General features: G+C 44.1%; 1 protein-coding gene across 5 annotated transcripts in view; it reads right to left on the bottom strand.

Moving 5' to 3' along the window:
• Nucleotides 1-25,407, bottom strand: part of SLC44A2 (solute carrier family 44 member 2 (CTL2 blood group)) — a 97,884-nt gene that overhangs the window by 26,640 nt on the left and 45,837 nt on the right. For all 5 annotated transcript variants that reach the window (XR_009757732.1, XR_009757734.1, XM_061582928.1 and 2 more), the window contains exons 2-9: nucleotides 20,974-21,022; nucleotides 15,726-15,799; nucleotides 13,830-13,914; nucleotides 12,447-12,531; nucleotides 8,008-8,136; nucleotides 7,790-7,850; nucleotides 6,343-6,466; nucleotides 1,962-2,045 (exon numbers count right to left, since the gene is read on the bottom strand). Coding sequence is in view for 3 of the 5 variants with exons in the window: in XM_061582928.1 (XP_061438912.1) it covers nucleotides 1,962-2,045; nucleotides 6,343-6,466; nucleotides 7,790-7,850; nucleotides 8,008-8,136; nucleotides 12,447-12,531; nucleotides 13,830-13,914; nucleotides 15,726-15,799; nucleotides 20,974-21,022 (691 nt within the window). In the remaining 2 variants the exon portion in view is untranslated. The remainder of the gene's footprint in view (nucleotides 1-1,961; nucleotides 2,046-6,342; nucleotides 6,467-7,789; nucleotides 7,851-8,007; nucleotides 8,137-12,446; nucleotides 12,532-13,829; nucleotides 13,915-15,725; nucleotides 15,800-20,973; nucleotides 21,023-25,407) is intronic.

Genomic DNA, 25,407 nt, shown 5'->3' with positions numbered 1-25,407 from the left:
TTAAAACCTACCAAAGTTAAAAGCATATAATACATAAGTAAATAAATATAGACAGATATAATTAAAAAATGAACTCTAATTTAAAATAGCATTAAACTGTTTCTGATAATTAAAAACTATACTCATAAAATCAGAATAATTAAAAAATAAACAAGAGCAATATGACCTCCTTTTGGGCCTATCCTTAGCCGCCTTCGGAATCAAAGGCTTGCTGAAATAAGAAAATTTTACCTGTCGACGAAAGGACTGCAGGGAAGAGGCCATTCTTATCTCCTTAGGGAGGGAATTCCAAAGCCTAGGGGCAGCCACCGAGAAGGCCCTATCTCGTATCCTCACTAGTTGTACTTGTGCGGATGATGGTATTGAAAGAAGGGCCTCTCCTGAAGATCTCAGGGCCCGGGCAGGCACATAGAGGGCGATGCGGTCTTACAAATAGCCTGGACCCAAGCCGTGTAGGGCTTTATAGGTCAACACCAGCACTTTGAATTGTGTCCGGAAACAAACTGGCAGCCAGTGGAGCTTTTTTAGCAGGGGAGTTGTATGGTCCCTGTAATCAGCCCCAATTAACATTCTGGCTGCAGCACGTTGTACCAGCTGAAGTTTCCGAGCAGTCTTCAGAGGCAGCCCCACGTAGAGCGCGTTACAGTAATCTAAACGGGATGTGACTAAGGCATGTGTCACTGTGGCCAGATCGGACGGGTCAAGGAACGGGCGCAGTTGGCGCACTAATCTCAAATGTGCAAAAGCCCTCCTGGCCACTGCAGAAACCTGGGAATCCAAATTTAAAGCTGAGTCCAGGAGGACACCCAAACTGCGAACCTGTGTCTTCAGGGAGAGTATAACCCCATCCAGCACAGGCTGTATCCCTATTCCCTGATCTGCCTTACGACTGACCAGGAGCACCTCTCTCTTGTCTGGATTAAGCCTCAATTTGTTCACCCTCATCCAATCCACAACTGATATCAGACACCGGTTTAAAACTAAGACAGCTTCCTTGGAAGAAGGTAGAAGGGAGAAATAGAGTTGGGTGTCATCAGCATACTGGTGGCACCGAACTCCAAACGCCCGAACAACCTCTCCCAGCGGTTTCATGTAGACGTTAAATAACATAGGGGACAAAACTGAACCCTGAGGGACTCCACAGGCCAACAGCCAAGGAGTCGAACAGGAGTCCCCCAATACCACCTTCTGGGTTCACCCCTCCAGGAATGACCGGAGCCACTGCAAAACAGTGCCCCCAAGTCCCATCCCAGCTAGGCGGTCCAGGAGGATACCATGGTTGATGGTATCGAAAGCCGCTGAGAGGTCCAGCAGAACCAACAGGGACACACTCCCCCTGTCCAGTTCTCTGCATAGGTCGTCCACCAAGGCGACCAAAGCCATCTCCGTCCCATACCCAGGCCTGAAACCAGATTGAAATGGATCTAGATACTCTGTTTCATCCAGGAATCTCTGGAGCTGGGAGGCCACCACACGCTCCCAACCATGTTTGTTGGAGGAATATTGCATTCCTTAACTCGGGGTGGAGAACCTCCGGCCAGGGGCCAAAAGCCTCTCTATCTGGCCTTCAAGACTTCCCATCCATTCCACAATTCCTCTACCCAAGCCATACAACCCACCAGTCCTCCTTCACACCCTCTTTCGGTGTTTTTGCCTAACTGGAATATATCCTTGAATTCTGATTCTTGCTTGCCTGGATGAAGAACAGAAAAAAGTGTGTGAATGTGTACAGAAACTAGCCAGCACAAATGTAAAATTTACATTTGTTTCTCTGTCCACTTTTGCTTCTGGCCCTGACATGTGGCCCCCAGAAGGTTGCCCTAAAAGGAATGCGGCCCTCGGGCTGAAAAAGGCTCCCCACTACTGCCTTAAATCTTCTCCAGCTCTCCCTTTGGGAAAGTTCAGCCACTATTTCAGTCATCATTCCACACATTAGCTGGACTATTCAGTTCTCTGCTCACATGATTATCCAGTACCAGGAAACAGTGTAATCTTCAAAGATCTTCATAGCCACTTGTCTTGCCTCCAGAACCACATTCGCTTTCCTGGAATTAAAAGTAGAAAGAAGTGAGAGGTGAAGAAGCAATCTCCATTGATCCCAGTAATTCTGAGAGTAATTCTCAGAGTGTGACATGGGACCCCTAAACAGTAACATGCAATTCCCAGGGTGTGAAAATCCTAAAAGGCTGTGTACATCTTTTCCCACTATCTGCTGGTGTATTAATGATTGGAGAAGGTCTTGTTCTTCAAGGTGTTTGGCTTGCCTAGGTCCTCCACTCCTCCCATTTCTACTTATCCAGCTCCATTTTCACACTCATTGTTATCATTATCCAGAGCTTTTTGTTCTGTGTACAGAGTGCTTTAAATAGTTCTTAGTTTGTCTTATGCTGGTCTAACCCTGGATTTGTGATAATAGAAACAGTAATGGCTCAGTCATCCATCTTGATTCTGTCTTAGCAGGGAAGGTTCATTTCCCCGACCTTGCTAGGAATCTCTGTCATCCCCCATGAGCACAAATCTGGGTGCCTGAAGAATCCCACCTTTATCTTTAGAGGCATGTTTCTAACCCTCATGGTGATGAAAGTATACTTGAAGGTATAGCTTCAAGGTAAAAAAGCTGAGTGAGCATGACAGTGCAGGAGCTTCACTTCTGCTGGTTTAAGATTGCTTGAGTCTCATTATTTTGAGCACAGGATTTCCCTCTGTATAGGGAGAGGGAAGGTTGACAAACAGGGAACAGTCCCATGCATGTAGCACATTTAAGGCTCTATATATTAAGGATTAGGAAGCATATTCATCATACACTCCTGAAGAGCTTTGGCTGCAACCCAGAAAAGGAGTTACAAAATCCTTGCAGTTGCCAGAAAATATGGAATATAACAAATCTTCTAAATCTGGGGAGACTCATGGAGTTGGGAGCTGGAGGTACTGCTTGGCAGTGGTTCCGCTCCTACTTGGTGGATCGTCTCCAGAAGGTAGGGCTTGGGGAACATTGTTCGACACCCTGGACTCTCCATTGTGGAGTCCCGCAGGGATCGGTCCTGTCCCCTATGCTTTTTAACATCTACATGAAGCCGCTGGGTGCGGTCATCAGGAGCTTTGGAGTGCGTTGTCACCAGTATGCTGATGACACGCAACTCTATTTCTCCTTTTCATCTTCTTCAGGTGAGGCTGTTAATGTGCTGAACCGCTGCCTGGCCGCGATAATGGACTGGATGAGAGCTAATAAACTGAGGCTCAATCCTGACAAGACCGAGACGCTGTTGGTGAGCGCCTTCTCTGACCAGATGGTGGATGTTCAACCTGTTCTAGATGGGGTTACACTCCCCCTGAAGGAACAGGTTCGTAGCTTGGGGGTTCTTTTCAATCCACTCCTGTCTCTCGAGGCGCAGGTGGCCTCGATGGCACGGAATGCGTTCTACCACCTTCAGTTGGTAGCCCAGCTACGTCCCTATCTGGAAAGCGACGACCTCGCTTCAGTCGTGCGTGCTCTGGTAACCTCTAGATTGGATTACTGCAATGCGCTCTACGTGGGGCTGCCTTTGAAGACAGTTCGGAAACTACAGCTAGTGCAAAACGCAGCTGCTAGACTGCTGACGAGGACTAGGCGGTCTGCACATATAACACCTGTTCTGGCTCATTTGCACAGGCTACCTATTTGTTTCCGGGCCAAATTCAAAGTGCTAGTTTTGACTTATAAAGCCTTACACAGTGCGGGACCACAATACCTGGCGGAACGCCTCTCCCGATATGAACCTACCCGCTCACTACGTTCAACATCTAAGCCCCTCCTCCGAGCTCCGACTCACAGGGAAGCTCGGAGGGTAGTAACAAGATCTAGGGCCTTTTCAGTGGTTGCCCCCGAATTATGGAACAGTTTCTCCGATGAGGTGCGCCTGGCACCTACACTTTTATCTTTTAGGCGCCAGGTTAAAACCTGTTTATTCTCCCAGGCATTTTAACCTATTTGTGTTTTTAATCTATCTTGGTTATTTACTTTTTTAATACAGTATATTTTACTGTTTTTGTGATTTTATTGTATTTTATCCATGTTGTGCACCGCCCTGAGAGCCCTTGGGCTGTGGGCAGTATATAAATCGAACAAAATGAATTCTTTGCATCTGTCTTCACAGTGGAAGATATAGGGCAGATCCCTGAACCTGAACTAACATTTGCAGGAAGGGATTCTGAGGAACTGAGACAAATAGTGGTAACGAGAGAGGAAGTTCTAAGCTTAATGGACAATATAAAAACTGACAAATCACCGGGCCCGGATGGCATCCACCCGAGAGTTCTCAAAGAACTCAAAGGTGAAATTGCTGATCTGCTAACTAAAATATGTAACTTGTCCCTCGGATCCTCCTCCGTGCCTGAGGACTGGAAAGTGGCAAATGTAACGCCAATCTTCAAAAAGGGATCCAGAGGGGATCCCGGAAATTACAGGCCAGTTAGCTTAACTTCTGTCCCTGGAAAACTGGTAGAAAGTATTATTAAAGCTAGATTAACTAAGCACATAGAAGAACAAGCCTTGCTGAAGCAGAGCCAGCATGGCTTCTGCAAGGGAAAGTCCTGTCTCAGTAACCGATTAGAATTCTTTGAGAGTGTCAACAAGCATATAGATAGAGGGGATCCAGTGGACATAGTGTACTTAGACTTTCAAAAAGCGTTTGACAAGGTACCTCACCAAAGACTTCTGAGGAAGCTTAGCAGTCATGGAATAAGAGGAGAGGTCCTCTTGCGGATAAGAAATTGGTTAAGAAGCAGAAAGCAGAGAGTAGGAATAAACGGACAGTTCTCCCAATGGAGGGCTGTAGAAAGTGGAGTCCCTCAAGGATCGGTATTGGGACCTGTACTTTTCAACTTGTTCATTAATGACCTAGAATTAGGAGTGAGCAGTGAAGTGGCCAAGTTTGCTGATGACACTAAATTGTTCAGGGTTGTTAAAACAAAAAGGGATTGCGAAGAGCTCCAAAAAGACCTCTCCAAACTCAGTGAATGGGCAGAAAAATGGCAAATGCAATTCAATATAAACAAGTGTAAAATTATGCATATTGGAGCAAAAAATCTTCATTTCACATATACGCTCATGGGGTCTGAACTGGCGGTGACCGACCAGGAGAGAGACCTCAGGGTTGTAGTGGACAGCACGATGAAAATGTCGACCCAGTGTGCGGCAGCTGTGAAAAAGGCAAATTCCATGCTAGGGATAATTAGGAAAGGTATTGAAAATAAAACAGCCGATATCATAATGCCGTTGTATAAATCTATGGTGCGGCCGCATTTGGAATACTGTGTACAGTTCTGGTCGCCTCATCTCAAAAAGGATATGATAGAGTTGGAAAAGGTTCAGAAGAGGGCAACCAGAATGATCAAGGGGATGGAGCGACTCCCTTACGAGGAAAGGTTGAAGCATTTGGGGCTTTTTAGTTTAGAGAAAAGGCGGGTCAGAGGAGACATGATAGAAGTGTGTAAAATTATGCATGGCATTGAGAAAGTGGATAGAGAAAAGTTCTCCTTCCTCTCTCATAATACTAGAACTCGTGGACATTCAAAGAAGCTGAATGTTGGAAGATTCAGGACAGACAAAAGGAAGTACTTCTTTACTCAGCGCATAGTTAAACTATGGAATTTGCTCCCACAAGATGCAGTAATGGCCACCAGCTTGGACGGCTTTAAAAGAAGATTAGACAAATTCATGGAGGACAGGGCTATCAATGGCTACTAGCCATGATGGCTGTGCTCTGCCACTCTAGTCAGAGGCAGCATGCTTCTGAAAACCAGTTGCCGGAAGCCTCAGGAGGGGAGAGTGTTCTTGCACTCGGGTCCTGCTTGCGGGCTTCCCCCAGGCACCTGGTTGGCCACTGTGAGAACAGGATGCTGGACTAGATGGGCCACTGGCCTGATCCAGCAGGCTCTTCTTATGTTCTTAAAATAAATAAATAAATAAAAATAAATAAAAATAAATAAAGAGCTGGAAAAAAATTTTGCTGGGGCAAGTGGCATGTTTAGACTTTCCTTGGAGGTGGTTTTTCATGAAAGATTAGAAGATATTTGGATGGGTCTTAACACAGGCCCCAGCTCCCCCCCATAACCAACAGCCGCATCCACTTATCTCAACACAACCCTTGTTGCCTTTCCGAAGGCCCAGTTTCTGCCATCTGTGACTAAAGAACTAGAACAAGAAAGTTACAAATTCTAGAGACCAGAACCACAAACTGAGCAACCAGAATAACATAAACAAAATTGGCAAGAACTATTCTTCAGCTACATTTGGAATTATGAGATATACTAATCCCCAGTTCTGCTCCCCACCACCACCACACACATACACTTAGTACTCACTTGGCCCCTTCCACAAGATCTGTCACATTCCTTTTCTGTCCACTTCCATCATCAAAGGTTGTCTCATTCCCAACCATGATGACCCCTTTCTTAGTGTTGATTGCAGGAAAACATCTACGAGCCACTGAGGGTCGCAACACATAAGAGACAGATCTAAGTGGCAGGAAGCAAACCCTTTCTCCCTTGTTCTCTGCTTAAATGGCCTCTACAATCAGGAGGCCAACCAGAAAACTACAGCCCCCTGCTTTCACACAGGGAAAGAGCTAGATTGGACAACTGAAGACGCAAATTAAGGAAAACTGGCCAAATCCTTATAACATGCTTAGCGATTTCATCAGGTGCTTGAAGGGACATCCCTCAACCTACTGTTGGAACCAGGCCCACCATTAATCATATACTGAGGTGGGTTCAGGATACTTTATGTAGATCAAAGACATTGTTATAGATCATCACTGCTTCATCCTGTTGTCGTCCCCCAAGAATTGGTTGATAAGTCACTGAGTAATCAGCACCAGCCAAGCATAGGCCACAACACCTCTTCTAACCTAGTATTTGTAATGTACATGAGAAGGCAGCAAACTTGTCTTGAATTTGATTGCAATTTAATCAATGCTTTACTCACCAATAACATTCACAACTTTTAATTTCAAAATTCTGGTAGCAGGTCAGGGCCACACAATTGGGTGTAAATACAATTCCCACAATTGCAGCTGCCACATCATCATGTTGCTCTACCACTACCCATCTTGCTTTCCTTAGACAAACAAAAGCCTGGGGGAGGAGGCAGCTACACAGGGACCACACACAAACCCTGGAGTCTTGATTGCACCACTGTCTGAAATGGTATGCAAGGACTCAACTCAAAAACCTGGTGTTCTAGTGTGTGTGTAATGTGTGCATGTAAGTGTGTGCCCTAAGGTGAAAATGATGACTTTTATTCAAAAAGTTACACAAACCATCCTTTTTTAAAAAAAATCTGGCAAATCCCCCTGCTTTTTACACACACAGAACTCTAGCATCTGTCTCAGAGATTAAAATAAGAACTATGAACAGCCAGACAATCCCCCCTCCCGGAGAGATAGCAACCTCCATGAGGACTATAGCCTCCATGAGAAGTACAGGTACATCACTTAGATAACTGGCCTAATGCATCATGCAGAGCACATATGCTGGATCTGAGTTTTTGCACTAGCCCAGAACTGGTAGGTTGGTTCTTCAGAAGATTGTTATTTTCTGATAGTTCAGATTCCCATACTCGCATAGTAACAGTCTCTGCAGAGCCAACTTTGTGAGCATTTGCTTGTGGAAAGGCTAACATAGGGCTCTTCCTGACTATGGAAGTAGGTGGGAGTCATAGCAGCTATGTTAGGAATGACTGAGCTGCTCAAGAAACAATAATACAATCCCCAGGCCTTCTCCCACTCATTTGTCCCTCTGGCAAACTTACAGGGCTTGCTTGGAGTGAGCATGGCTGGGCAGAGACCATCTTTCAAAACTTCAGGTGCACTCTGGAGTGGAGAGAGGGGTGGCAATGGGTAATTCCTGCCCAAAGAAAGAGAACCTCCACATACACTCCCAGGAAAACAAAGGCAAAAGCAGAACAAAAGTTCAACTTTACATCTGAACCAGTTTCCAGCCATTACGCATTCCATAAAACTGATTTACCTTCTTCAGGTCTTTAAATTCTGGAACACAAAACTGCTGATAGTATTTGAGTTCCTTGGTGGCTGAGGGGTCATTTGCGAAGGCCTGCAGGTAGGTGAGGTACCGATCTGGGCATGTGTCTACACAAATCTGAAAGAGTCCCAAGAAACACAACAATTTAAGTGTTTCAATTCAGATACAGCTTGTCTATTAAGCATCAGCATAAAGGTGAATTCCCAGTAGTGATGAATACTTGAATATTTGGTGGGTCTGTTCACACAGGCCGTTTCTTTTTAACACTAATAATGACAACTTCCTAATGAACTACCGGTGAATTCATATTGACTGTATGAGCAGTTCCTTCTCTTTTCCTCTGGTTTGCCTCCAATGTGCACTTGTCCTGGGCCATCCCACATCCCCTTGTTTTCTTTCATCTGTCTTTCATCTGGTGTCACTAGTCCAGCTCTGGTATTGGAAAAATTACTTGTGTCCTCCCCTGAGGGAGATATAAGGGATTCTGTAAGGAACAACTAGAATAGATATCAATTATTTGAACTAGGGTTGCAACACTGAATTAATGAATGGGTTACATGATCAATTAAAGACTTCTAATTGACTAAAAAGATACCCCCAGCAGATTGGGGTGGATTAAAATTGTTTATTGAATCTAGAATTGTATACATAAATTATATATCATACATAAAACAGAGTCATCAATAGTAAACCAATTTCATAAGAACATTACATCAAGAACTTGTATTTTTATACTATTTCATTGTATTTTTATACTATTTTATGTTCACCGCCCAGAGAGCTATTGCTAGTCGGGCGGTATATAAATTTAATAAATAATAAATAATAAATAATAACTTAAATATTTAAGTTTGCTGAAACATTTTTCCGCAAACAAGTATTCAACAAATACAAGTTTCTTACATTAGCCATACTTTCTTGTCTTTTTTGAAATTATACTAAATGCATGACTTAATCCATGTACAATGTGTTCTAGGCCTTATTCAACCAACTTTTATTTGTGATGTAGGTCACTTCTATTCTGGCTGTAATAATTATGTTTGACATCAATTCTTGTTCCTTTTAGATATCAGATATTCAACATGCCCAAATAACATTATTGGTAACTCACAAAAAGTAATTCTCTTGATAGTTTCAACAGCCTTTTCCCAAAACCATTTATCAGTTCCACATGCCTACCACGTGTGAAAGTCATCTGCTCATAGTGCAACACATCTCCAGCAACACAGATTTTTTAAAAACAAATTAAAAGTGCTCGTAAAAACTACAGCAGGCAAGCACCATAGTGAAAGAGGCATTCTCACATCCTCCTCACTCTGTAGCAGATAACTAACATTTAAATTATATGCCAGGTGGTATTTATTGTCAACAAATCTACATCATATGTTCTCACAATACTCTAAAATGTGTTGGGAAAACTATGGGTTCTTATTTCCATAAGTGGACCTGCCCTAAAATACAAAAAGATACTGGGCACAAATACTGGATCACATAAATAACATTACAGGTTATTATATCCTTCTGGAATCCAAAATAGCATTGCTACACTACCTCAGTAAAGACAATATCCCTCCAGTCTAAAGAATTTTATTTATTTTACGTACAGCAGCTGCCAAATTTTTAATTTTTACACTGGAGGAAAAAAAGCCTCCAAAATTTGAGACATAATAATGTAGTAGACCTCACTCAATTGAAAATGATGTCAAACCCTGAACACGGTGACCATTTTATAAAGAAATGCTTCTCATTCTTAACATGTGCTGCCTTTTTGAAGGCATTTTGTAAATGGCCTCTAAAACATAAGTGCATTCTTTGTAACAACAGAGTATCATTCACTTAATACAAAAATTCCAGTCTACATGGTCCACAGTAGTGGTTCCCAACCTTTATGAGTATGGCCCCCCCTTTGTAAGCTCAATTTTTTTTGTGAGAGACCCCCACGCCAATTGTAATTTTAGCCACTGTTAATTGAAAAAATGCTGCGTGGCAAAATCACATCTCCAAATATCCCTTTCTATAGAAAGCTCCCTGCAGACAGGGAGGTGTTGCTTTCTTTTCTTAATGCAAAGGTTCAATCAGATTGGTATCCCCCTTCCCCCACATACACAATCTGAAGACTTACAGTCCTGTCTCCCAACACCAGTGGGTTACAGTTTTGGACTAAGATCCAGATTCAAATCCCCACCCAGCCATGAAGCCCACTGGGTGACCTTGGGCCAGACACAGTCTCGCAGCTTGGCCTATCTCACAGGGCTGGTGTAAGGATAACATGGAAAGGGGGGAGAACCATGTGCACCACCTTGAGCAACTTTTAGGAAAGGTGGGATATAAATGCAATAATAATTAAATAAATACATTTCAGCTGCAGTATGTGGACCAACCTACTGACCTTTTTAAAAATAATGATAATTATAATCAAAAAGCAGCAGTGGTAGTGTGGTAGTGGTGGGGATGCTAGATTGTGAAGACAAAAGGGTGGATAGATTGAGGAGGGGGGTTAGAGCTTTTAGGCCTTGGGATGATCATCAGATGACTTGGTTAGAGTGCACCTGAGGAATGACAGTGGAGTAGAAGACAGATCAGCACACACACACACACAAACACACCTGCCCCTCCTGCAAGCATCTGAAGGCATGCATGCATTTGGGCACATGGGAGGGAGGGAAGCCCTCAACTGCTGCACCATCTTGGAGAGAGAGATAGGGAGGGCAGAGTGTAGGTGGAAGAAAGGGGGGACACTGGCACCCACACTTAGCCTCAGAGATGGGGGGGCGAGCAAGTCTTGAGCTTCCTCACTGTTCCTTGGCTCCGTCTGGGTCAAAGGTGAAATCTAGGCAGCTTCACAAATAAGAATATTTTTTTAAAGGAGATGGCAGTGAATCAGGAGCCAAGAAAGGCAGGCAGGCTGGCTGCCAGGAAGGAAGGGGGAAAGCAGTCTTTCTTTGCAGCCTTGCTTCTTTTTGCTTCATGAAAAGCCCTCTCCTCTCATTCAGAATAAGGGCGTCGACAGCAGCGGCAGTGCAAGGAGACAGGAGTCAGCTATAGTAATCCCCTCTTCATCTTCCCTCAGCCTCCTTTGGCATCTGCCACGTGTTTTATAGGCAGATGCCTGTCCTCAGCGCACCTGAAAGATGCTCTGGCGCTTTAGCAAAAGGCCTCCCCTCTCATTTGGAGCACGGGGGAGGTGCGGTTTGCAGTGGCAGGAGCAGACAGTGTCCAGGAAGTGAAGAGGTTTTTTAAAAAATTAATAAATAATTCATTTCTTTACTCTACATGGCCCCCTCTGGATTCCTTCACAGCCCTCAGGTTGGGAACCACTGGTCCACAGCATATTTTTGCTACCAATTGTCATACGTAAACCGGAAGGTTTTTTCCTTCTCTTTTGCAAATGTATTATGAAAACAAAAGCAAAAACCTTGCCTATTGTTCTTTAAAGAGGCAGTCTCCCTTTCTTACACCAATCTCCTGCCAAGACATGGATTTTTTCCTTCAGGCCAAGTGAGTAGATCTCCCCTATTGGTCCTCCCAATTGGTTTCTCTTCTATTCGTTTTTTCCTCTGTATAATCCCTTCAATTAACAATATTTTTAGGATTTGTAGAATGGTCTAGCCTAGGGTGTAATTCCAAAGCTCACATACTCTCTGGCTTTTTCTCAGTACCGAGCAGTTTGGGGGGAATGTTGGTAGCAAGATGTGGCAAAGCTGATGACAGAACTGGTAAAGACTTTAAGTCTTGGTTCTCTCTCTTTTGGCCTAGGATATAGGGCTTTTAAAGTAGTTTTTGGTTTTCCACATACAAATTAAGTAAGGAGAATCTAACCCAGGGTGTATGTGACTTGAGAGTTTGATAACAAGGAAGAACTGAAGAAGATTACAACTAAGGTAAAACCAAGTGAATGCTATTCCTTCCTAGAAATAATGATATATGTACATATCATGCATCATGTAAAACAGATCGTTTCATCTTGGGGGTGCACAGGCCCTGTGACAGCTGATCAACAGATTAACATTCTTTTGATGCTACTGAGTTTACAACCACTTATAGTGATTGCCTGAAGTCCTTTTCAGCAGCTACATCTAGTGAGAAGCTGCAGTCTCTCAGAGGGAGGCAGCAAACATCAACAACCAGTTTCAGGTACTGTCAACCACAACAGAGCATCCAAAGCTGCTTGTTGTCATTTGGCACCTGCTCTTTGAAATCCCTGCATACCCTTCCTCCTTCAGCATTTCCCCAATGTGACCAAGAGAGGGCATCAAACACCCTAGCACGTCTTTCCCACCATGCACTTTACAAAGCTGCTTGTCTATGTCCAAGAATCATTGAGCGAAATCCATTTCCTTTTTATCCATGAGCTTGGTACATACAGGCTTGGCATTCTGACTTATCTAGAGTGAATGTAAAGGACTGTGCCCAAACAGTAAACTTACTTGTGTGGTGGGACACTGGAACTCCAGCAGCACCAAAGGGCTTGCACATTTCATGATGCTGAAGTAGAACAATAAACGTTTATTCCTGAAAAGGGAAAGAACCATAAGAACACCCAAACCACTATTGTTTCTATCAGCAGACAGGTCCAAAAGAGCAGTGTGGAAGACTAGAAAATGAAGAATATCATTTCCACTCACCCTTAAGTAAAGGATTACAGAGATCCCTCATGCTAGCAGACTCCTCTGAAGTGATTCTGAACAGGTTAGAACTGTAAAGCACTCCAGGGTTGTTTGGGAATTGAAGACAATGCAATATACCATGGATTACCCCCCTATCCACTGCTAATTCTCAAAATGAAAGTTGCTAGAGCACAGGCCTACCTAGAAGTGACACCTATGATGTATGGACACCATACAGTTACCTAGTAGCAAGAGAAGGCACTCTGCACATGCTTAAAGACGCTCTTGTTTTATTGCTCCTGAAATTTCACAAGCACTTGGGAGAGGAGGGGTGGCTTCTCTTGTTCTATCCTCTTCCCAGGCTGTAGCTCCTTCCCCTTCCTCTCCCTCATGATGCCACTGCATCGAAGAAGGTGATAGGAGAGTCAGAGGAATGGCCCACCAGGTTATCTGTAGAGCAGGAGTAGGGAATCACTTTTGGCCAGAAGGCTGGATTCAGAAGTGGCCAGCCCTCCATGGCCACTTTGACAGGTGGGTGGGGTTGCTCACCTGACAATCACCTCAGGTGCATTGCATACTATCAGCTGCTTCAAGCCATGACTGCAGCAGAAGAATCAGGAACACACTCTTGAACTTTCCTACACCTGATGTTATATAATGCCAGGCGTGGGAAAAGGTGGGCATAGTTCAACCACAATGACACTATGGACCAAATCCAGATGACTGATGAGCCCAATTAGGCCTATGGACTGAAAGTACCCCACCACTTCTGAAGAGGCATAGCCTCCCATTCCCAAATGCCGATGACTGTGGTTGAGGAGAGAGGGAAGACATGACTCTGTCCCAATCTCCAAGCCAATTTAATGACATCAATCTGGCACTATTAGCCCCAACTGACCATAGCAACTCAGACCATTATTGTGGTGGGGAGGACTTTAGACCCCACAGAAAATTCCACAAGGCACAGTAAGGTATAAAACAATGAGTTACCACATGAGTAAGAGAAGCCGGGATAAGCCTTGCCTAACCTCAGCCTAGGATTTCTCCACAGCAGGAAAGCTGCCCCTTTTCTACCCAGAAGAAATGAAATGGAAGACATGGCTGAATGGGAAGGTGTAAGTGGCAAAACTCTCTTTATATGAAGTGTGTCATTAGCTGTATAACACTCATGCAAACAATCAGCTATTTCTCTTAGACACTTACTCATTGGGTGTTCCCTTCTGGCCACAGAACTGTCCACGACTGTCTGTGGGATAGATCACCTTCCGGGGGTCTCCTTGTGTCCATGCTGCCGAGAAGACAGAAATCCACAGCTTGAGCAGGTGCTCCCCTCCACATCTTGCAACATGCTGCTTGGAAACCTGCACCCAGGTTTCCAAGCAGCTGCTATGGATTATTTATATATATATTTATTATCCACATCTTCATTCCACCATTCATCCAGATCAGTATACAGGATTATTTTATCCTCAGAGGTAAGTTAACCTGAAAAGGCGAGTATCTTGCCCAAGGATATGCAGTGAACTTGGTATCTGAACCAAATTCCAAGTCTGTACTCACTGCGATAAACTACCTCTCTGTCAAGAATTTCCCAAATCTGCATGCAAGATTTTAAAGGAGTCACACAAATCACCCCATATGACTTCACCCCTTGCTGGGAAACAGCAATACACAGTCAACAGGAAGCAATCCAAATGCTGGGGAGCTGGCAGAAGGGGGGCTGGTGGAGGAGCCGGCTGAAAGCTCCGCAGGATCCTCCTCTTGCTTGGAAGCTGCCAGCCTGGCTGAATGCCAGCTCCATTGGGTGCTGTATGCACAAGCCAGCTGGGAAGCACTGACTCCCACAAATCGGCCTCCCAGGGAGTAAGCGCTCCCAACAGAAGCCCATTAAACTCCGGCGGAGTTTCTGGGTGGAGCAGGATCCAGGGGAGGGCTCTCAGCGTGAGGAGGAGCTCACATGCCCCCCCACAGCTCTTCCCCATCATGCCCCCAGAACATCCCCATTTTCAGGGCTTCCGCCAGCTCTCCGTCCACTAGGTTGGCTGTCCCTGGCAGACCTCTGGCAGTGCTGGCAGGCTCCTGGTGACACCACAGTGCACCTGCGACGGAGGGCTGCTGCCGGTGAAAGCCAGCGCAGGCTAGGAGCCTGCTGGTGCCACTGGAGATCCACGGCATCCAACTCACCCTAGCCCAGTGGAAAGGTGGGTTGGATTGCTGCCCTAAGACACCATTCAACATCACCACCACCACCACCACCACCACCACCACCACGTACTACACATGAGCAACCTCCTCAGAAAGAGAAGGAGGGAGGAGGCAAGAAGACACAATCAGGGCAATGTCATGGTATTTTATCTCACAACTAATGCAGATTCCTCAGAATCACAGTACTTTATTGTTTTCTTTAAAAAGAATGTTTCAGTCCTTCACAGCTATGAAGATGAGCTTTCTACACACTTAAAATGAGTTAAGGAGGTCTCAGGCTATGGTCTGAAGGCACACGAGGCAGCCACCACCTTGCTGAAGCTAAGTAGGTCTGGGTCTGGTCAGTGCCTGGATCGGAGACTGCCTGGGAACCACAGCCTTGGGTTCCATGGTGGGAGAAAGGCAAGATAATGTAAGAAAAGAAAATACTCTTTTATATATAGATACAGATATAGATATAGATGGACAGATAGATGGACAGACAAACTGATAGACGAACAGACAGATGGACAGACAGATATTTCAAAAGGCTTGTCTCCTGGGGGAGAGGTACCCTGCACAATCACATCTTCCATCTTTCTGGCCTTGATTTATATTCTCTATTTGTCATTCACAGACCCAGAGCACTCCTTCTGCCAAAATGTCTGCAATTCAGCCAATACCCAAATTTTACCTGGGCACTAGACACTTTCCGCAGACACTATGGGTGCAGCAGCTGAAAGCAATGGGACTGAAGAGGTAGAGCTCTTTTAAATAACCTTCATTTGGTTTGCTTAAATCCTCCTTTTTCATAATGATGCACCTCCTTGTCTACTAAGACTACTTTCCCCAGATTTCAGCAACATTTAGCTGTTACATAAAGCCAGAAAAAACAGAGAGCTGCAGGATACATACCCACAACTCCCACAGCGACATAGCCCACAATGGCAGCCAGGAGCAAGATGCAACAGATGATATCTGTACAGCCCCTGAAGGAGAAAGTGAAACAAGTGAGAGCTATACAAGAGTCCTGCTAGGCTTGTGCTCTGTCCCCACAGTCTGGTGACTGATGTCATGGTTCCCAGACCAGATTTGCAACTTTAATAACTCTTTTTTTAAAAATAAAAACCCTCAATCAAATCAAACAAAGCACCAAATGAACCAGTGCTGGCTCCAGGGTTTGGAGGCTGCTCTCAGTGGGCCCTTCCCTACATGAGTAGGACCATCTCCTCCTTGCCGCTGTCAGTGCTGCACATTCACTTGCCCTTCCTCCTCTGGGCCCAACCCTCCTCCCCCCCAGGGAAAGTGCAAAGTAAGGAGTAGGATGATGTGCCCACTCCGCACTCTGGTTCTTGTTTACATGATTGGAGATGGGAGGCGAGTATTTATTTATTTATCTACCTATTTTAACTGATATTTTATTTAAGTAATAAATGAAATCACAACAAAGGAGAAAATGCATAACTACAGTAGGGCCCCGCTTGTCGGTGCCCTGCTTTTCAGCATTCCACTAATACAGCGGCGCCACTGGAGCGATCAGCTGTAGCACGGGGCGCTCCAACCACTGCACTCCAGCAGACAGCGATCAGCTGTAGCACGCAATCAGCTGTAGGGGGGGAGCTTGTGCACTCCAGCTGATCCCTGACAGCTATAGGGCAGGGAGCTTGCACGCTCCAGCTGATCCCTGTCAGCTGTAGCATGGGAAGCTCCCGCGCTCCAGCTCAGTAGGGCCCCACTTTCTGGCGGTTTTCGCTTTTTGGAGGGGGCCTGGAACAGAACCTACCATATGAGTGAGGCCCCTACTGTACTTGCTTACAGAAATATTAACTCTTCACAGTAATGTAAACAAATTATATGGATGCATGTTATCTTGAAATTTGTTATTCCTATACCAAATTCCTATTCCCAGAAAAATAGTCCAGTGTTCCATGAACCAATTTGCTTTGCCATAATTCTCTCACCTATAAGAAGTTAGCTTGGATAGTGTGACAATGTCCCAAATCCTCTCATACCACTCAAAGATGGGGGGGGGATGTTTTCTCTTTCCAAGCTTTTGCAATATTTATTTTTGCAGCAGTCAAAAGATTCAGTATCATTCTCTAGGTCATACTGGAGAACAGTTTCTCTTAAATAACCTAAAAGCAATTTTTTTAGGATTGTTTAGTATTACATACCCCATCATGTCTCTTATTACATCACAAATCACACTCAAGTACACCTGAATCTTTGGACAACTCCAAAATATGTGCAAAATGTCAGCATGAAGGCTTGTTACATCTGCAACTTCTATCCTGAACATTAACATAGATGTTACTTAATCTATAAGGAGTTAAATATCACAGGTACATTACTTTGTAATGATTTTCTTTCAACTCAGCTGAAGTTAGTTTTGTAACGAGCTTACCCCATATCCAGTTCCATTCTTCCAAAGTGATATCTTGATAGAGATCTCTGATCCATTTTCTCATAAAATTTACTGGTGTTTTCTTCAAATCCAGTATTATCAAATAGAGCTTACTATTTAAGCCTTTATCACTTTCTAATAAAAGTAACTTTTCTGTTTTTGATTCTGATTTCTTCAAATTTCCTAATTACGTTCATTAAGGCTTCTCTAATTGGAAAATATTGGAAAAGCTGCGGTCTATTATTATCCATTAAATTAGAGACTTCATCATATGATCTTGTAACATTACCATCCACCAGTTTTTGTATTTCATCCAGATCCCATTGAGACCATAATGTTACATCTCCCCTTGTGAGTGCATCAGACACTCATTATAGAAGGGACTTGTATGAGATGATAATCCCAGGACAAGTTTTTCTTTTAATTTATACCAAGTGTGCTAGCCAGTGTTCACTGATGGTATCAATTACATTATCACATCCCAATTAGTTTCACAGTGCCATAACATGGCCTTCAATTGTCTTTTTTAAATTAATATTTCTGCTTATATAACGGGATATGTGGAAAACCAGTATTTTAAAAGTGTTATTCTGACTGCTTGGTAATTATTCATTATAGGCAACAACTGCAAGGTGGGAGAAATAATATGGCCTGCAGGGCCTGTGCTAGAATTCTGGGCGCCATCAGCAAGTACCCAATGATCCTAGCCCTTGTATATACTTTGAAATCACATAAATGCACAAGGAGCACTTAAATAGTTTTAAAAAGCATGGGGAATGGGCAAAAGGAAGTAACTACACATATGAAGTGCAAGCAAGTCTGCCTTTCAATTGCAGCATAAAGGCAGGAAAGAAAGTTCTCCCCCTCCCCCACACAGTGAAATGTGCATGCTGCTGTTTTTGACTGAACACCAGGAAAAACTTTCTAATGGAGCAGTATGACAATGGAACCAATGACCTAGGGAGGTGGTAGGCTCTGCAACACTGGAGGCCTTCAAGAGGCAGTTGGACAGCTACCGGTTGGATTCCTGCATTGAGCAGGGGGTTGGATGCAATGGCCTTATAGGCCCCTTCCATCTCTACTATTCTATGATTCTGCTACAGGTTTTTAAAACAGAGTGTATGTGTGTAAAAACTCAATTCTCCTAGTCCTTAAATTGAAAGAGCAACACAAAAAGCAAACAAAATAAATTCAGATCTGCGAGCAAACAATCTCGCTGGGTTTAGGTAAGAGGTTACTTCTGAAGGGCATCTTGAAACCCCTTAGTTTCATCAGGGTAGTACTGCCATGGGAGGGGGGCACTAGATGGCACAAAGTTATATTTCTGTTCCATCACCCTGGCATTTTTTGCCTTTTACTAATTGTTTGTTTTTTAAAGCACTTGCTGAAGTCATATATAAGCTATATGCTCTCTTTGGACACCCTGCTGGGGTCTGGATTGCAATGGTGTGGCTTGATCTGCGGCTGAAAAGCAAATGGCCCTGCCTTTGGGCAAGGAGACTAGACCACTTGACCATTGGTTCTTCTAGCACTTTGATTCCAAAAAATTATTAAAGGGATTACTACTTCCTTTGAATCATATTCCCAGAGCAGAACAGAACTCTCCAAAATAAAGTTCATCATCATGCCACAATAGCATTTAATAGCGATGATTAGTTAAGAAGGGCCCTGAACAAATTACACTGACATAAACAAATGTGAATCCATTACGTTAAAACAAAAATATTTGCTAATAAATGGTATTTCTCAATTATTCCACTATAGTATTTGGATAAAATGTTGAATCTTTTATAGTACATGTTATGTGGCAATACTTGTCAACATTATATATATATTTATATATACATTCTTGTATTATAATCGAACAATAAGAAGAAAAATAAATGTATGCAACAATGAAGAGTCAGTAAGCCAGGAAACTCCTTTGGTGATACCAGGGAGGGGGTGGAAGAGAAAAGGCCCTGCCGGCCAGGCCCACTTTATAGACTCAGTAGAAGCTGAGGAGCCCAGGGAAGGGAACAAGGTCCAGGCCCGCTGCAAACATCCTGACACCAAGAAAGCAAGGGCCAAGAAAGTGCTTGCAACAAAGTTTGGTATCCTGCCCACCATTATGCCTAGCAAATAAGGCACATCTGTTCCCAAATACACAAAGTCCCTGATTAAATCTTGTCCAGCAGGGAGATAGGGAAAACCCAGGATAGCCATCTTTCCCTGCTCCAGGAGGTGTGTACCATCATTCTCAACTCCCAGATGTGGCAGACTGACTACCTAGCAAACATGAAATCAGATATGATTGGATAGAACCGCCAGCTGTCTTTCAAGACTACCCCGGTTCAAGATCCCTTAAAAATGTGCTGTGGCCCTACAGTCTTTGTCCCTCACTGGCCATCAGAAAACCTGCAAGTGACCATCTACAATGTGTTACTCATGAGGACACCAGAAGCTGGATTGTAAATAGCTAAGAATAGGATAGCAAGACTTGAACTAAAAGGTTCTTTTCATTGATTTTCTTGAAGCAACCTTCTGTTTTGCCCCAATTGTCCTCTTCTTCTTTTCATTCTTAATATTTATCTTATATAACAAAATTTCTATAAAGCTTGATTGTAAAAAAAAAAACTCTAAAAAGTTTACAAGAAACATTAAAATTATCAATAAAAACTGTTAAAAACATTTAAAGGACAACTAAAATCAGCAGCAAACTAAAAAGAGATGAAAACACATCAACATCTACTGGTCTGGCTAGGCTTGAAAACCCCCAAATGTTTTTAGCATCACCAAAAAGAACACAGCAAAGATGCCTACCTTATGTCAATAGACAGGGAGTTCCAAAGTGTTAGGTGCTGCCACACTAAAATAATGATTTCTTACAAGTGCAGAATGAATATTATGTGGCACCTGTTACAGTGCCAGTTCCACAGATCGAAACAGTCAAGTGGGCACACATATAGTAAGGCGGTTTCACAAGTAAACTATCCCCAAGCTGTTAAGGGCTTTATATACCAATAGTAACACCTTGAATCTGGTCCAGTAACAAATCGACAACCAGTGCAGATCTCTGAGCAGAGGTGTTATAAGCTGACACGAAGAAACTTCATAACTTGGCTGTTGGGGTCTGCAGTGTGTTTATGCCAAACTCTAAGGGTTATTGTGATCTCCCACATGCCTAGATACTGGCCACTTACTACCTGTGTGAGTGTGTTGGGTTTCACATGGAAATGAGCAAGCTGTGCTGATCCCCTGGTGGGATAGGCAGCTGGATGCTAGCCCTATATTCCAGGAAAGCTGAAAGGGATTTTGCCTAGGATGCACAGGGTGTGCTGACTCACAGCCCCTTTATAAGTAATTGCTTTGACCTCCCAGAATTCATTTCCGTCTGGAGGCAGAAGCTACTAAAAAGAGGAGTGTGGTGGTAGCATACCAGATAGTTTTGGGATGCAACTGACCTATCCTAAGAGGTAGTTGTGCAAGGAAGGGTGTAAGCAGGATCTCCTAACCTTTCCCTTCCATTGCAATGCTCAGGTACAAGGGCCTCTCCTCCCCCCTAGACACAAAGCTTGCCAGATCCCATGCAGCAGCTTTGCTCAGAATCATTTCATTGTAGCATTTGAGTCTTCTGATTGTAGAGTTGCATTTTCAACAGCATGCACATCTCAACATCAGGAACAAGAGACAACTTCCCTTGGCAACACATTGTTCCCCTTCACACACACACACACACACTATGCAAACACTAGAGTGACCTGAGAAGGTTGCTCTTACCTGTCATAAATAGGACCTTTGAAAGTTGGATCATATTTTTGAGGTGTCCCTAGGAAAGAAGGAAAATAATATACTAAGACAGGCGCTATGCAAAGGCAGGGACAGGAAAACTGGGTGATTTATTGACTATAAGTACATCTATCTGCCATTAAGTTCTCAGGTGGAAACGACATTAAAATGAACAGGAACTGAGCAAGAGAAGTTTGACAGTCAATCAAGTCTTCTGCATTATTCTAAGAACGACACCAGACAGTAAGGAGAATAGGACTTCTAAACCTTTAATATTTCTGCAGAAAAGGAAATTTTTAAAGGTGCAGATTATAGTATCGTAGAACATTTGATGAAAGCAAAGCTGCTGCCGCCAAAAAGTCTTCTACAAATCAAATATAATTCATATATTGTCCACTGACCACACATTTCTACACAATCACTAATGACTGATTAAACGTCACCTATTTAATATCCCTATTTGAACTTGCTGTCCTTGTCGCCAAGAACAATTATACCCCTCACTCTCATCTGTGAAGTTTGTTCACCTGCCACCTTCATAGCCCACCCTTTGTCCTAAACTTATTCCATATGAACCATAGCACAAGTACACGCAGTTAGATTTGCTCACAGATTCAGCCTTTGATCTCCTAAGCATTCCTGTCTCCCCTGTCTGTTACTTTGGTACCCTCGACAGAGATTATGGCCCATCTCCAAGCAGCCTGAATGATCTTTGTCGGAAGAGACAGGGGGAGTATGACTCTGTTGATTCTCCTTGATTTCTCAGCTGTTTTCGATACCATCGACCATGGTATCCTTCTGGGGAGACTGGCTGAGTTGGGAGTGGGAGGTACTGCATTGCGGTGGTTCCACTCCTACTTGGCAGGTCGCCTCCAGAAGGTGGTGCTTGGGGAGCATTACTCGGCACCCTGGACTCTCCAGTATGGGGTTCCGCAGGGGTCAGTTCTGTCCCCCATGCTGTTCAACATCTACATGACACAGTTGGGAGGGTCATCCGGAGCTTTGGAGTGTGTTGCCATCAGGATGCTGATGACGCGCAGCTCTATTTTTCCTTTTCATCTTCTTCAGGTGAGGCTGTCAATGTGCTGAACCGGTGCCTGGCTGCGACAATGGACTGGATGAGGGCTAATAAACTGAGGCTCAATCCAGACAAGACTGAGATGCTGTTAGTGGGTGGTTCTTCTGACCAGATGGTGGATGTCCAACCTGTTCTGGATGGGGTTGCACTCCCCCTGAAGGAGCAGGTTCATAGCTTGGGGGTTCTCCTACAATCATCTCTGTCACTTGAGGCTCAGGTAGCCTCAGTGGCACAGAGTGCCTTCTACCAACTTCGGTTGGTGGCCCAACTACATCCCTATCTGGACAGGGATAACCTGGCTTCAGTTGTTCATGCTCTGGTAACCTCCAAATCAGATTACGGCAATGCACTCTATGTGGGGCTGCCTTTGAAGACGGTTCGGAAACTGCAGATTGTGCAAAATGCAGCAGTCAGATTGGTAACAGGGACCAGACGGTCCGAACATATAAAACCGATTCTGGCCCGCTTGCATTGGCTGCCTGTATGTTTCCGAGCTCGATTCAAGGTGCTGGTTTTGACCTATAAAGCCTTACATGGCTTGGGACCACAATACCTGATGGAATGCCTCTCCCAATACGAACCCACCCGTACACTACGTTCAAGATCAAAGGCCCTCCTCCGGGTGCCTACTCTGAGGGAACCTGGGAGAATGGCAACAAGGGAGAGGGTCTTCTCAGTGGTGGGCCCCAAATTATAGAATGATTTGTCTGACGAGGTGCGCCTGGCGCCAACACTGTTATCTTTTTGGCACCAGGTCAAGACTTTCCTCTTCTCCCAGGCATTTTAGCATGTGTTTTAAATTGTTTTTATATTGTCTTATATTTTAAAATTGTGTTTTAAATTGTTTTTAAAATATGTGTTTTAAATTGTTTTTAAAATATGTGTTTTAAATGGTATATTTGTTTTAATGTTTTTGATTGCTGTAAACCACCCAGAGAGCTTCGGCTATGGGGCGGTACACAAGTGCAATCAATCAATCAGAGATTCCCGCCCTCCTCTGTGTGACAACCTTTCACGTACCTGAAGAGTGCTATCGTATCTCCCCTCAGTCTTCTCTTCTCCAGGCTAAACATGCCCAGTTCAGTCTCTCCTCATAGAGCTTTGTTTCCAGTCCCTTGATCATCTTTGTTGCCCTCCTCTGAACCTGTTCCAGTCTGTCTGCATCCTTCTTGAAGTGCAGAGACCAGAACTGGACGCAGCACTCAAGATAAGGCCTAACCTGTGCTGAATAGGGGGGAACTAGTACTTCACGCGATTTGGAAACTATACTTCTGTTAATGCAGCCTAATATAGCATTTGCCTTTTTTGCAGCCACATCACACTGTTGGCTCATATTCAGCTTGTGATCAACGACAATTCCAAGATCCTTCTCACATGTCGTACTGCTGAGCCAAGTATCCCCCATCTTATAACTGTGCATTTGGTTTCTTTTTCCTAAATGTAGAACTTTGCATTTATCCCTGTTGAATTTCATTCTGTTGTTTCCAGCCCAATGCTCCAGCCTATCAAGGTCCCTTTGATTTTTTTCTGTCTTCCACAGTATTAGCTATGCCCCCCCCCAACTTTGTATCATCTGCAAATTTGGTAACCATGCTTTGTACTTCCTCATCCAAGTCATTAATAAAAATCTTAAAGAGCACTGGGCCCAGGACCTAGCCCTGTGATACCCCACTCATTACTTCCGCCCAGTTTGAGAAGGAACCGTTGATAAGCACTCTTTTGAGTATGATTCTAGAGTCAACTGTGGATCCACCTGATAGTTGTTCCATCCAGTCCACATTTAGCTAGTTTGCTAATCAGAATATCATGGGGCATTTTGTCAAAAGCTTTGCTGAAGTCAATATTAGAGATATTAGAGCCCTGGGCTTCCAGAAGAAAGACATGCTAATGGTAGAAGCAAATTTCTTTTTATTTTGCCCAATCTCAGCCATACTTGCAGTAGGTCCAGGAAGGAACAAGCCTTCTCTGTCAATACTACTATTGCTTTCCCGTTGCAAAGTCCCAGCTACAAACAGAGGTGGAGTCCTGCCAGCCTAATTTTACTTCTCTGAAACCACATCGTGTCCTCCACCCACCCTGATTCAAAAAGGGAAAGTAAGTTGAAGTTTATTGGTCAAGATTCTTAATTCAGAAATTACTTTTGCATGCAAATAAAATGCAGCATGATACCAGTTTTTCACAGCTACACACATCTTTGTGATTCTTTTCAGGGAGTATTAATCAGATCTCAATGATAACCCCTGTGAATAACTGGTATCATTTCTTGAAGCAACCTCAATTCCCCTCTTTAGTTGGACAGTTGTGAACATCATCCCTTGCTAGGAGTGGGTCACTTGTAGATAATATTGAGCAAAATACAGAACCAGCACAATAGGAGAATGAGTGAGGATTTTAGAATAGAAGGAAAGGTTCAGTGGACTGACACAACGTTGCTGGCAAAAAGCTTAGAAACACTGAACAAAAATGAAGGTATTTGGCTGTTCTACTGATTTCTTTAAAAACTGTTTCATACTGCTGGAATATTTCCTGCCAATGCAGTTCCAGCAAATGCAACCTCTCCATGCTTGAGGACATTCTTGGTTCAATCTCCATCATATGGCTTGGCACATATATCTCCTTTTGTCCTGGATGGAAAACTCCTCTTCCACAGGTCTCCATGTGAGCAAAGATTTCAGGAGGTGGAGGACAGAAAAAGAAACACAGTTCTCCACTTCAGCTTTGCTCTGCAAAATGGCCACTCTCTGCCAAGGGAGTTTTGGAGTCTTTGTAGAAAGGGACCTGAGCACATCACTGAGATCTGGACCCACTGAGACCTCAAAAAGAGCCATTCCATCCACTCCAGTTCAAGATTTCAAACTTAATTCAAAGTGTGGCACAGAACTGAGTTGTGGCTGATCTCCACATGATCCCTAAAGAAATTTTAGGCTGACACTGCTCCCAGCCAGTGAAGGGGAGACTGGAAGAGATCTGACTTTCCCTAGCTGGTATAGCACAGTGGGGAGGAGAGCCTCGCTGGGAGTCCAGAGTTCAAATCCCCACTTGTGTCTCCTGGGTGTAAAGGGCCAGCTAAAGATCACCCCCACAGTGAGTGGCTCAGGGGTTACGTGCCCTGCCACCTGTGTCACCATGGGCAAGCTGCCTAGTCCCAAGGAGCCCAGTTGCCCCCCAGCTGGCAGTTGCGGACAAGGAAGGGGCTGGCTTGTGCAGCTGTGGCAAGATGAGCAGGCCCTAGCCAGCTGTGGAGGACTAACCTCAGAGGGAGGCAATGGTAAACCCCCTCTGAATACCGCTTACCATGAAAACCCTATTCATAGGGTCGCCGTAAGTCAGGATCGACTTGAAGGCAG

This window comes from Rhineura floridana, chromosome 1 (assembly GCF_030035675.1).
Source record: "Rhineura floridana isolate rRhiFlo1 chromosome 1, rRhiFlo1.hap2, whole genome shotgun sequence".
Classification (NCBI taxonomy): domain Eukaryota; kingdom Metazoa; phylum Chordata; class Lepidosauria; order Squamata; family Rhineuridae; genus Rhineura; species Rhineura floridana.
This window is presented reverse-complemented; position numbering and strand designations above follow the sequence as displayed.